General features: G+C 38.6%; 1 protein-coding gene across 1 annotated transcript in view; it reads left to right on the top strand.

Annotated features, from left to right (window-relative positions):
• LOC131052230 (uncharacterized) overlaps positions 1–13,832 on the top strand; it is a 66,159-nt gene that overhangs the window by 42,642 nt on the left and 9,685 nt on the right. Inside the window, exon 5 of the mRNA XM_057986849.2 lies at positions 6,692–6,772. Coding sequence (XP_057842832.1) covers positions 6,692–6,772 — 81 coding nt within the window. The remainder of the gene's footprint in view (positions 1–6,691; positions 6,773–13,832) is intronic.

Below are 13,832 nucleotides of genomic sequence, written 5' to 3'. Positions count from 1 at the left end.
GAAAGAGCCTCTGCATACGTGCCACCTGTGAATTGCCATCATGAAGGCCATTGCAACTGTTCTTGAGCTAATGATGTCTACGCCATTATTCTCCCCTTTGTGCGCACCGTGTGGACAACACCTGAGTCACTCACTACTTTTGTTGCAATCTCCTTAATAAGAGGACAAGACTTTACTTATGCTGTCGAGGCGCTCTGGTTGGACACACCGAATCCCTTTACACCTTACTGCTTCTATAGTGACCAATGGTGTCCCTTTAATTCAACTCCGGGCTCAACAAAACCTCGGATCCTTGCCTTGTAGCCAAGTGGCGACTTCTAGTTGCATAATGAATTTCTTTTGTCTTTACTTTTAAACTAATTGCATCTTGGACACGTGGAATGCCGTTAGGACTCGTTGAAGTTTTTCCTTTTGTTCTTCTCTCAATAAGCCCGTGGTGCCAACATGTGGCGCTTTCCGTAGTGAATGCGCTTTTAAATATTAAACATTTATAACATGTGGGGCCGTGTTGATGTGTATTTTGTACACGACCAAACACAGAATAAAATACCTAAAGGTACATTATCCTCTCTTGAATAAAGCTCCCGAATGCTGAAGATATCGCAGAAGGATCAATCGGAGAAGCTTCAAGGTTCCTGTTATGTAGGATCTCTACTCGTGGATAAGCTCTTTGTGGTATGATGTGATTTTGCTGGAATCACAAGGGGACTTACACTTGACGACCTAAACATCTGATTTGCTGGAATCATGAGATTTCACTAGCCTAGATTTTTTGAAAAAAGGGAAAAAAGGATGAGGGCGAGGGAAGGATCTAATTCTGACACTAAGAATGTAGGAACAATGAATGACCTTTGATGAAATTCTAACTAAGTCTTGTCTTGACATCCTAGGACCATCTCCACAAGGTTAGTGCGATCTTCGGAGGAAAGCTTTATGATGTTCAGATCATTGCTACATGCATAGACACCATCAGGCTGATGCATATCAATGAAAAAGCGACAATTGAAGTTAAGCTTAAGCTGAATGATTCCAGTTGACTACACAAGGCGAGTCTGCAATCGACAAACTACTAGTAGTATGGATGTACAAATTTCACCATCAATCAAACACATTTCTTCCACTCATCTAATAACATGAAATCAAATATGAGAAGTATAAAGACCATGCAAATTGTTGAATCGACCCATAGATTTCACCATTTCTTCAATGAAGTTTTACAAGTCTTTTACAACATCTTGGCAACAATCTTTGCCTTCTCTTGCTATTCTACTCTAATTGCTATTCTATCAATTGACTATTCACTATTAGCTAACTATTCACCTACTATCAACTATTGACTAACTATTAGCCTTTACAAATGAGGAGCCAAGGCTTATATAGCGCCCTCAATACAATTCAATGGCTCAGATCAATTTGAGATCAATGGCCAAGATTTTACAATGAAAACCCTAATTAGGGTTTGTTACAACAAACTCAATTCTGGCCAATGAAATAATTGCATTATTTGGACACATGTCTTCTCTGGAATATTCGACCAATGGAGAACCGGGGTAGGTACATCGAAGTTTGTGCCATCTCCCATGAGTCAGGTACATTGAATCTGGACACGCTGAGGTGGACCAATCCGACTGGAGGAGTGATGACTGGGATGCCACCTTGTCTGACACTTGTAACTTGGTAGATATTCAATTTGATGTTGCTGAGAAGCTAGCTTTAATTAACTCTTTTGAAACTGTTTGTTTCTTCAACGAACCCTTGCTTTAACTTCCTTTGTCTTCGATGTGCAGGATGGATGGTGTACCTTTCCTTCGAATGCTGGACTAGAAGAGGTCGTCCCTGATGATGCTGGACCGGAGAAGGCTGTCCTTGATGATGCTGGGTTGGAGAAGGTCGTCCTTGTTGATGCCGGACTGGAGAAGGTCGCCTTTTAACTGCAAGACAAACAAAAAGATGATTAAGGACACTTAATATATTTATTCTAACATAGCATTTTATACCTTAAATCATCAACAAGAAGACATCAAAATTAAGTTTGCTCAAGAGTCTTTCTAGGGACAGGGCTTATAAGAATTTCGCCCTGGACCCTCTAGAAGGGTCAAGAGCGAATTTTGCACTTTTGGACAAATTCCATCATGTCTTTATTCCAAAATACCTTCCAAGGCAAGCATACACTAGTCTTTTCTCCACCAAGGCCTGGGAATCCATTTCTTGATTGTCATTGTGAGCAATTTAGGTGATACTGGGAATTTCGCTCTGGACCCTTTGGAAGGGTCAGGAGCGAAATCCAAGCTTTAGGTCTCAACTCCTCATCTCCTTCACTTCAATTCATCTTGCAGGGCAAAGTAACATCATTTCAACCTCAACTACGCCTTAGGACTCCTAGTCTTGACTTGACACAAGGAGGAAATAGGCAGATGAAGAATTTCGCTCTGGACCCTTTGGAAGGGTCAGGAGCGAAATTTACCTTTTAGCTTAAAATTCACACTTTTGAAGGTCAAACATCTTTCCAAGGCATTCCAAATAGTTTTTCTCACCCTAGTCTAGGCTTGACTTAGCACAAAATTTGGAGGATAAGATGGTTTTAGGGTTTTTTGCTCTAGACCCTTTGGAAGGGTCAGGAGCGAATTTTTTGCTTGTAGCTCACTTCTCCATCATTTCAACTTCAAATCACTTCACAAGGCAAGGAAACACTTCTCTTCTCTCATCCAACTCCAGTTTGACTTAATTTTGCAAGGAGAAAAAGGTGATTGAAGAATTTTCGCCTTGGACCCTTTGGGAGGGTTAGGAGCGAATTTCTTTCTTTAGGCCAAAATCATCATTTTTGGAGACAACAATCAACTCAAGGGCAATCTCAAGGGCATCTTTCACCTTGGCCTAGGCATGGTTTAGCATAAAATTGAAAGGAATATGTAAATTTTAGGATTTTCGCTCTGGACCCTTTGGAAGGGTCAAGAGCGAAAATCACTTTTTAGGCTTATTCCTCTATCATTTCAAGTTGCATTCACCTCAAAAGGCTAGAAAACACTTCTCTCACGTCCAACCCAAGTTTGACTTGATTTTGCAAGGGAAAATAGGTGTTTGAAGAATTTTTGCCCTGGACCCTTTGGAAGGGTCAGGAGCGATTTTCATCATTTGGCTCAATTCCTTCAAACTTGATAATTATTGACCATTCAAGGACATGCCTAAAGACACCTCTAATCTTGACCCACACTAGACTTGGCATAAATTTGAGGGAAAAGATAGGTTTTGAGAAAATTCGCTCTGGACCCTTTGGAAGGTTCAAGAGCGATTTTCAAGTTTTCTAGCATGTTCCTCCATCATTTCATCTTGAATTCACCTCACAAGGAAAGGAAACACATCTCTTCTCTCATCCAACCCAAGTTTGACTTGATTTTGCAAGGAGAAAAAGTGATTTTAAGATTTTCGCTCTGGACCCTTTGGAAGGGTCAGGAGCGAATTTCCTATTTTGAGCTTGTTTTGGCTACTCCATTACCTCAATCCAATATTCAAAGGCAAGAACACATCAAAGTCCACCTAACCATGCCATAAAACTCAAGAATTTGACCATCTCCAAGAAGAAAATATGAGTTTCCAAGAATTTCACTCTGGACCCTTTGGAAGGGTCAGGAGCGAAAATCTTGTTTTGAGCTAAAATCATCATTCTTTCAACTTGAAACTTCATTGCAAGGTAAAATCTAATCTCCCTTTGCCCTAGGAACAAGGTTTTAAGCCTAAGAAAGGTCAAAAGTTATGCTTGTAAGGAATTTCGCTCTGGACCCTTTGGAAGGGTCAGGAGTGAAATTCACCTTCTTGGCTAGAATCCTTCGTTTTTTCAAGGCGTTCAAACATTTCCAAAGTCCAAACATGTCCACACTTCCCTTCAAGATGCCTTGCAACTCAAAATTTGGTCAAACTAGGGAGGAGATGAGCCTTAGAAGGATTTTCGCTCTGGACCCTTTGGAAGGGTCAGGAGCGAAATTCACCATTTGGGCTTGATTGTTCATTTTTTAAACTTCAATTTTCTCCTGGAGGCAAATATAGATCGTTTTCCATCAAAGGAGCAAGGTTTCAAGCCAAAACAAGGGAGCAAAAAAGGTTTATGATGAATTTCGCTCTGGACCCTTTGGAAGGGTTAGGAGCGAAATTCATCTTTTGGCTAAAATCTTCATCTTTCAAAGTGTCCAACTCCCTCCCAAGGCAAGAACATACCAATTTATCCTACATCACGCCAACACCTAGCCAAAACAAAGAAGGAAATAAGAGCTACAAGGATTTTCGCTCTGGACCCTTTGGAAGGGTCAGGAGCGAAAATCATGATTTGACCTTGATTCTTGCTTTTTTCAACTCTAATTTTCTTTGGGAGGCAAACATAGACTACTCTCCTTTCATCTCCATCTTGGTCTTGACTTTAGCAAAGGGGAAAATGAGTGTTTTCAAGAATTTCGCTCTAGACCCTTTGGAAGGGTCAGGATCGAAATTTCTATTCTAGGCTCAATTCACCTTCAAACCGACTTGACTTTGTCTTAGACTCGATCCTAGATCCATTTCCTTCCATATCCTTGCAAACTTGCTCGACCACTCTTTGACTTAGGCGAGATCTTGAGTCTTTGGTGAATTTTCGCTCTGGACCCTTTGGAAGGGTCAAGAGCGAATTTTGACATTTTAGCCTCTTCGTCAGGATTATTTTATGGAATATAACATTAAAGTATAAGTGACATTAGGAAATGTCACTTATACTTTAAGTTATATTCCATATATACTTCCAGGATGTTTGAGAGTGGTTTCGGACCTCCAGGAGTTATATTGCAAAATCTAGTTTTTGGAGGATTCTTCAGTTTTCTAGACTTAGTCAAATTTCAGGATCAGGACATTCCAGACTTAGCCAAATTTCAGGACATTTAAAGATCAGGATGACATTTTAGACTTTATCACTCACCAACTTGACCTAGCTCGGACCTTCAAGAATGATACTCACTCACCAAGCAAGACACAATTAGTAACAAGAGCAAAACTAGGCCCTAAGGAAGACTCTTAAAGAAACCCTAATTCTGGGGCCCTGTGGACTCACTTTGGCTCAAGCAAAGCTTGCAATCCAACAATCCCCTCGACAGCACTCATCCTGCAAAGGCTAACAGACAAAACCCTAAAAGACCTAGAAAACAAACCCTAGAGAGCAAAAAGCAGGGGTCCCCATTTGCAATGGGGCGATGTGTGAATACGTCACAATAGGCCGCTACGTTGTGTGCTTGCGGGTCTTCATGAAAACAAAGGGCTGCGGTCTCGCTATAAACTGCAACATGCTGCTACGTGGCGTCCTTGTATCTCTTCTTTGTTAGCAGCAACTAACTGGTCTTAACTTGGCAGGATCATAACTTGTTTGCTCGGTGCTCGAAATCTGAAACTGCTTAAATTGTCGGAAAGATCTTCAAGAGCTCTAATTTCAGTCCCTTAAATCCAATGCCTTCAGCTATTTTATTTAAGGGACCAACCATAGTTTCGATCCTAAATTCCGGTTCAAGGGCCCCTTAAAATGCAAAATACTAAAACGTAGAAAAATATTAAAAATTGGATTTTCGGTCTTTTTCATATCTGTTTGTTCCACATTGGCTCTGCACGGCTACAAATCTCCTCTCCTTTGGACAAATTTTGATATGTTTCTATCAATGCCTTGAGCTTAAACCTGTGAAAATGTAGATTTTATCTATAGTATGACTCAAATTAACTCTTGAGATGCATATACTTGAGTGTTGTGGACGTGGATTCCAAGATTTTTTTAAAAATTTGGGACTAAAAGTTGATGTATATTATTGGCAACTAGGGTTAGAAATTTTTGAATGTTTTGGTCCAAGGAAGAATTTGTCACAATAGGAAGAGTTTTGGCCATGATAAACTTTTAGTTTCTATAACTCTTATTGATTGATGATCTTAGTCTTTATCAAATTTGGAGAACTGTGTTGAGTGTTAACATTCAATAGCTTCATGGTTGGAATTCCCTGTTACAAAATCTTTCATTTGAGACTGATTCATTTTGATTGCTTTATTACCATTGAATTCCATTGCATGATTAGAAGTTTGTTTATAAACATATTAATGTTTGTATTTTCATTATCTTTTTCTATTGGTAATAAAGCAAGAGATTGATCATGTTTACAGTGTCTTTTGGTAATATAATTATTTTACGGAGGTGAATGAATAGAGTTATATGTTATTTATATGCGGATTAAGGGGCATGCTCTATATGACGTGTCTTATCAAGCTGAAAGATCACATTTCCTGGTAATGACCATTAATAACTAATTGGGATTCATTAGGTCTGGTCTTCGACACTTTGACCTTCATGAACGTTCTTTATTCACTTTTGGTCTTTTAGAGCATACATATATTTCCTTGTTTTTTTTTACAAGCATAGCATTTGCACTAACCTAATTTTCTTTTAGGTTCTGGTGTTCTATTCATTTAGCTAGCATTTCATGTTATTTCAGAACTTGTATATCATAATCTGTTTGCTTAGTAGTTGTGAAAATTTTCTTTTGCATTTTCTTATATTATCATCATTACTTTTAGAAATGAGATTCTATTGAGCCTCCTAAAACATTAAGATTTTAGGGCACATCAATTACAATGTGGTGTCCAGTTTGAGAGTTGTAATGGAATTTATTTTCTAGTTTGCTGAGTCTCTTTGTGAATGCAGATTGAGAAGCCACTTCAGAAGCATGGAGGCAGATTGGAGCATAATGAGACTTATTGTGGGTCTTGCTTTGGGGCAGAACAGGTGCATATTTCCCTTTCAAAGAAGCTAAATTGAAAAATTTGTCAAAGTGTGCTAATCTAATTCTGAGAGTGCAATAGATTCTTTGTTAATACTTTCTGGGGACCATTCTTTGTTTTGTAGGGCATTAGCTCTTCTGTTTCATCATTTTGTATCTTTCTTTATTTGCAAATATTGATATAAAAGGAATTGGCAAGTATCACGTGGCTGTAATTTTTCTATCCACTTACAATGCTATAGTTGTAATAATGCTAATTGGTTTTCAAGTCATTGATACTATAATTCAAAAATTAGGTTAATGGTCTGGTGTAACTTCATGGATCAATGGTGAGTGAGAACACTTCATCAGACAGAAACGAGCTGCAACTATATAGGTCATATTGTCCTCAGATTGATTCTTTTAATAAAATTATTGATTGCTTAAGTTGGAGATGAATAACACCAGAAGAATATTTTGCAATTAGGTTACTAAAATTATTTTGGTCAAAGAGGTAAAGTGCATGTCGGTTGTGTTTATTTTAATTTCTTCATTAGAAATGGATGTGAGCCCCTTACAATGAAGTTGTGTATTATGTTCACAGGTTCTGTGCAGGTCTGTGGTTGATTGCAATTTTTTTCTAATTGTTAATATTCAAAGCTGCAGAAAGCTTTTCATATTCAATTGTGATGTGAACCATAATGGAGGAATTGACTAGAACTAAATTTCTGTCCTATTTGGATTTTTGGTAGTTCCATGTTGACAAACATAGACCAAGTTTGGTATCTTTTGCCTTGGGGATATTTCATTGAACAAAAACTCTGGAACTCACTGTTCATGAACAGGTGAATTGTTTTGTTAATTGCATTCTCATCCCAGTGTAGTATGTCATTTATGGCATTGACAGTTGTAGATCAATATTGTCTGTTGTGAGTTGTAGAGATGTGTTTATTACCATGTCCTCAAAATGGTCTTTGAAATCATATGATTTGATTTCTAAAATATATATTGCAAAATGCTACACAAGTTTTACCTTTCATGTAGTATTCATAAGTCATGTTTAGTCAGCAAGACAGGCAAAGCATTGTAAGCAATAGTGGAGTCTTGAAACTGGTTTTGATGATTACTTTCTAGAAAAGTTAGCAACTATGAGTCAAACATTTTAGTACTGACAAGATTGGATATCCAGAGAAGCAAGTGTCTCACAAGTTGAAGCTCTCTGCCCAATATTTGTGCATTTATGCATTCCATACATATTCTGCCCAGAATTGATGTTTATAATGATATAAGTTGTAACAGTCCAATTTGGTATATCTGTAGCCATATTCTTCACTTCTACACGTACTTGATAAAATTGGATCACTTCTAGTCTTAGCAAGAACTATCATGCACTTCTAGTTCTGGCTATTGTTTCTGGAGGGAGAAGTCTTGCCACAGTGGCAATTTGGAAAGGCCAAACTGAATTGTTATTTTCAGGAAAGTTTTAATCATATCTTTCATTTTTGGTCAGTTACCAAGATATAAAAGCAAATTTTTGTTAACTGGTCTGGGGCTTTGTGAAATTGTGAAAACATTCATCAGGATACTAAAAGGAATTTTTTATTAATTGGACTAGGGACTAGGGATGTTTCCAAAACTATCCTTCTTCTTAGGTGTTTATACATATAGCTAGATTAAAGAGGGTTGTACAGGTGCCTTAACCACAAAGAGCAAGCTGTAATGGCTAAATTACAAGGGCCAAATAATCAGAGAAATGAAATGAAAATCTGCTATTTTTATTACCGAAGTACCAGTTTTACGTAAAGTTTAACATGACAGGTCAGCACCTAATAACCCTTGTCTTAAAGTTTTTTCAACCCTACTCAATATTAGCACATGAAATAAACATTAGCCCACAGGTTTCGAATATTGAATGCCCCCCCAAAAATAAAAACGCAACTTACCCCAGTATCTAATCAGCCGGGATATTGGGTGACTCCTCAACCTTGCTTGGCTTTCCCCAGTGTTTAATTAGCTGGGATCTTGGGTGACTCCTCAGCCTTGCTTGGCTCCAGCCTACCATGTTTTTCACAATGCCAAAGATATGCACACAGGTAAGCCACCGGTGATGAAGCAGGTGTTACAAAGTGCGAAGCTGCTTCTGCAGTGGCTGGAGGTCGACCAGAATAAACCATATTTAGTTCATCACCTTGTAGGTTATACTCTTATACCAGTTCTTTCCTGGACATCAGTGAGCCATTGTATAGCTCTGCCAGGCCCGCCCTTTTATTTTCCGGCAGCCTCTTACCTAGATTTTGTAGCAACTTCTCCCTTGTGGCTTAACAGCCTCATGACAATAACTCAGATTTTTATTGGCTTGATGGTAGGGCTTTTGCTATGGTAGTGCTAGAGCTCCTGAGCTTGATACTTTGATTGGTTTGCTTTGAATTGCCACATGTAGATTCCTGATTTACTTCATCATCTTGTAGTTGAGAACCATAGAAGCAATAGCCAATTATCTTTAAGAAATTGTGATTTGTCTTCTGTTATCCACCACACCAATGTTTTCCTGAAGAATTTGTGATAATTTGAAAATCAGTCAAATGAGAATTTGACCAACAAAGGTGCAGTTAAATCCTTATAGAATAGCAACCAGTGATTAAATCATGATTTTCCACCTTTTTGGGTCATTGTTTTTTGGGTTTCAAGGTATTTTGATTTCTGTGGCAATTTATTTGTGATTTTTCCCTAAGTTTAACTTTTTTTTTTCCTTAACAATCCTAACCCTATCCCTATCCCTAACCCTAACCCGTATCCCAATCCTAACTCCAAACTCTAACACTAACCCTTAACCTGAATTTTTCCCGATTTAATCCCTATAAACTGAAACAATCTTTGGTTTGCGGAGTTACTCCTGAGATTTTTGCAGCTTAGATTCAATATGGCTGGAGAATGATCTGAGTACTGCCCTGATTCTTGCCAGTTCTTTCTCTTTGCTATCTTCCTCCCTTTCTTCTGCTTTTTCTAAAGATCCATGTCTTCGATTGAAATCTTCCTTCCATGACAGAATTTCCTTTGAACAAAAAGTCCTTGACACCACCCAATGAAATATGTATCTCGTCTTTAGTAAGCAGAGGAAGGTTTTCTGCAAGTCTACCACTGTCATAGAATTCGTTTGGTTTGCATAGCTGTCTGCAAGATATGTATGTAACTTTTGAGCAGTCTTTTCCGATGGAGGTCAAAGACTTGAAGAATATCTTTTTCTGGTTTCTTAGTCTTTTAGGCAGATCCAAATTGAACACATTAAAGAGGAAAATAAAATGAGAAATGTTGAGGGTGAATGATTTGTATGTAGTGGATGTGAAGGAGCAGACATTGCATCTATACAACCCACCTTATCTCTGCTGTACTCATAATTGCCCTACGAAAGGATTTTGAGGGAGTGAAAAAATTCTTGTGATTAAATATTTATGTTGTATCGATACACGGCTTGGATATGTCAGGTGCTATATAAGGTCATATTCAGTCAACAGTCTAGTAGTATGAGAAAATTGGTAGCATTATTTGATCATATTAGTCACTAATATGATATGTCTGCTTATAATGGTGAAACCGGCTAATTTCTTGATTGATCAAGATGTTAATACTTTAATATCCAATTACAAATTTCACATATCTAACATGAATGAAGGTTAACATCAGATAGAGTTTCAAACAATGGAAAAGTTACTCATTCCATTTAAATCACTAGGAACATCAATGCTTAAATGCATTTGAAGTTTTTGCTATATTAGGCTTTGTAGTGTACCACTGTACCCAATAACATTCTAGAAAAATGAGATGGACAGTTAAGGAAAGAATATATCAACAAGGTATTAAAATGAAAATGGCACTGTTGGCAATTTTTGTGCCAACCTTAACAGGGAGCAAGAAAAAATGTTCTCGTGGGATAAGGTCTTGCGGGATAAGATATTTACTAGGGATGGCCCCATCGCACGATCACCTTACTCATTATGAGCCCCACGTGCTTGAATTCATCACTTTGGTGCTGACCTCAATATCCTAGTTGTGCGGGATAAGCAAATCATATGGATATGTGAGCGGGTGTTATCCTGCGAGTATATTCACAGTGGGTCCTGCTTGCGCAGGATAAGCTGAAAGGCCTATTTATAGAAGAAATGTTATCCCGCAGAGCAAAGAGAAGCATCACCAAGGCTCGCGGGATAAGGCCCACAGAGCAACACAGCGAAGGAAAGGGTTTTCCTTATCCCGCGTGTTCGTGCGGGGATAAGGAAAGGGTTGTGGGATAAGGATGGTCGAAGGATACCAATGGAAAGCTTATCGCGAGAGGGCAAGTAGGGTGTAGCGGCAACGCGCAGGATAAATAATGTAGCAAAGCAAAGAAGAAAACCTTATCGCGCGAGGTGAAGTCGAGAGAAGAATGATGTCGCGAGATAAGAAACATAAAGGTGGATGTGTGTTTCCACTTATCTCGTAGGGTGAAAAGGTCAGCAAGAAAGGGCTGTGAGATGAGAACAAAGGCAAAATAAGAAAAAGCTTATCCCACGGGGTAAAAATAGACCCACAAAGATGCTGCTGGATAAGAACTCAGTGTAGTCGGTGGTCAAACACAGTGAATGGAACGTGGACCTGGAGTGCCATGTCAGCCAATTGCAGCTGTCAGATCTTCATAATGGCCCGATGTCAGATCTTCATAATGGCTCGATCTGACGACCATGTTTTAATCTTCGATTGGGCCTGCTGGGAGCTTACATGGAGAGATCTTGCGCGTCCATCTTTGCGCGAATCTCTCAGATCAACGGTGGACTGTTAATTTTGTAGTGGCCGTTGTGTTTTGAATGCTCTGCAGGCAAGTGGTTGTCGACTCGATGGTCGAGGACTTCTTTGCTCAGTCGGTGCCTGATTTTGGACCCGATCTCACTCCAACCACTAGATTTGCTCACCTTAACTCCAGACATGACGCTGCAGGCCGATTTCAGATGCCACTGTGCCTTTTCAGTGCAATACAAAATTTTTTTGTCCCTGCAAGTGTGCTTTGCCATGCTTGTCAACAAGGATTACTTCACCAAGGGGTGGTTCTGCTCTTTTCTAGAGATAGAGGACGTTTTTCGGAGGCTGTTTTAGCATGTTATCAGATCTGTCGATCTAATCTTCTCCCCTCAGATTTTTTGTAATCTAAATTGGTTAGGGTTAGGGTTTTCATCAGGTGTAACCATCTCAATTATGCCTGAACTATAAAGGCAATTTTGTAACCTATTATCAGGATCTTCTCTTTTTCTCTTACAGTAATCTATGATTTTTGCAACTGTAAAATCACCTTGTCTCCGCATTAATAAAATTTGCCTGCCTTACCTAGTTTCAGTTTATGCAAACTTGTGTATTTCTTTTACCTGTTTGTGTGAATGCATCTTTTCTTGCTTCCTCAGCATCTGTGATAGTGTTGACTCCACTTAGGGTGGCATCTGAGAACATTGTTCGTTCCTCTGCCATTGTTAAGAATTCCAACCTTGACTCACCTTAGAGAGCTAGACTTAGATAGAAATTTGTGTATCTTTTGGGCTGCTTTATGGATGTTCTGTGCAATTACAGGTGGGGGTAGATCAACTTTCAGTCTAGGTGCAAGCCTTATTTCCCTTCTTTCATGCAACCATTCTCTCTCTCCCTTTTCCCTATCTGAACATAGGTTAGTTTTATCAGTGTTGGGTTGGTCCAACACTTGCATCAGATTGGAAAACAAGCTGGCCTTCTCCGGAGATTCAACCTCATATTTAGCAAGGTCCTAAATTTGGGAGGTTGATTCAATGTTTCACAAGGTTGGTGATCAAGGTTTCTTGGGTCATCAAGGGTGCAAACTTTTGTGACAACATGCACCATTGCATATTTTTATTAAAAGAGTGCAGTGAACACATTTTTAATTATTTAACTCTCTCTCTCTCTCTCCCTCTCTCTCACTCTCTCTCTCTATCTATCTATCTATCTATAGGGTAAGTTACAACAAAATATTGTCACTACCCAGGTGAAATGTATTATGCTAGTATGGAGCTCTTTGTGGGAGCGTTAGAACTTTGCAATTCACTTATATTTGTTTTGCCTGTCTTTAAGTCTACATGCTTTTACTAAGCTCATGGTAAATCAAGCCTTGCTACCCTACAACAATTTGGGAGAGGTACATTATACACCTCAGTGCCTCACGACACCTTTGAATTTTGGTGTGTGGGGGTACTCAAATCTATCCATAGGGTAAGTTACAACAAAATATTGTCACTGCCCAGGTGAAATGTATTATGCTAGTATGGAGCTCTTTGTGGGAGCGTTAGAACTTTGCAATTCACTTATATTTGTTTTGCTTGTCTTTAAGTCTACATGCTTTTACTAAGCTCATGGTAAATCAAGCCTTGCTACCCTACAACAATTTGGGAGAGGTACATTATACACCTCAGTGCCTCACGACACCTTTGAATTTTGGTGTGTGGGGGTACTTAAATCTATCCATAGGGTAAGTTACAACAAAATATTGTCACTGCCTAGGTGAAATGTATTATGCTAGTATGGAGCTCTTTGTGGGAGCGTTAGAACTGTGCAATTCACTTATATTTGTTTTGCTTGTCTTTAAGTCTACATGCTTTTACTAAGCTCATGGTAAATCAAGCCTTGCTACCCTACAACAATTTGGGAGAGGTACATTATACACCTCAGTGCCTCACGACACCTTTGAATTTTGGTGTGTGGGGGTAGATGGACAGAGTGGGAACATTGATGGCCTTCTTAATAATAAAAAATGGACAAACATAACACATGCAACTGACCTTATAAATGAACATTTTCAACAATGTAGCACATTGAAGAAATTAATTTATAGTGTTGTCTACATGTGTGTATTATAATAATTTTTATTGTTTATTATATATAAATATCAACCACATGAAAGTGTAAAATGGTAGGACAAGATATGATTCAGAGAAAAGTGTTTAGTACAGAAAAAATATATGGAGTTTGCAAAAGAATGTACATGCACAAGATATGAGTGTGTTTATATTGATTGTTAAGTTGGGGTTCTATTGTAGCCCTCATCACTAAAATATAATA

The sequence above is a fragment of the Cryptomeria japonica genome, chromosome 8 (genome assembly GCF_030272615.1).
Source record: "Cryptomeria japonica chromosome 8, Sugi_1.0, whole genome shotgun sequence".
Taxonomy (NCBI): Eukaryota; Viridiplantae; Streptophyta; class Pinopsida; order Cupressales; family Cupressaceae; genus Cryptomeria; species Cryptomeria japonica.
This window is presented reverse-complemented; position numbering and strand designations above follow the sequence as displayed.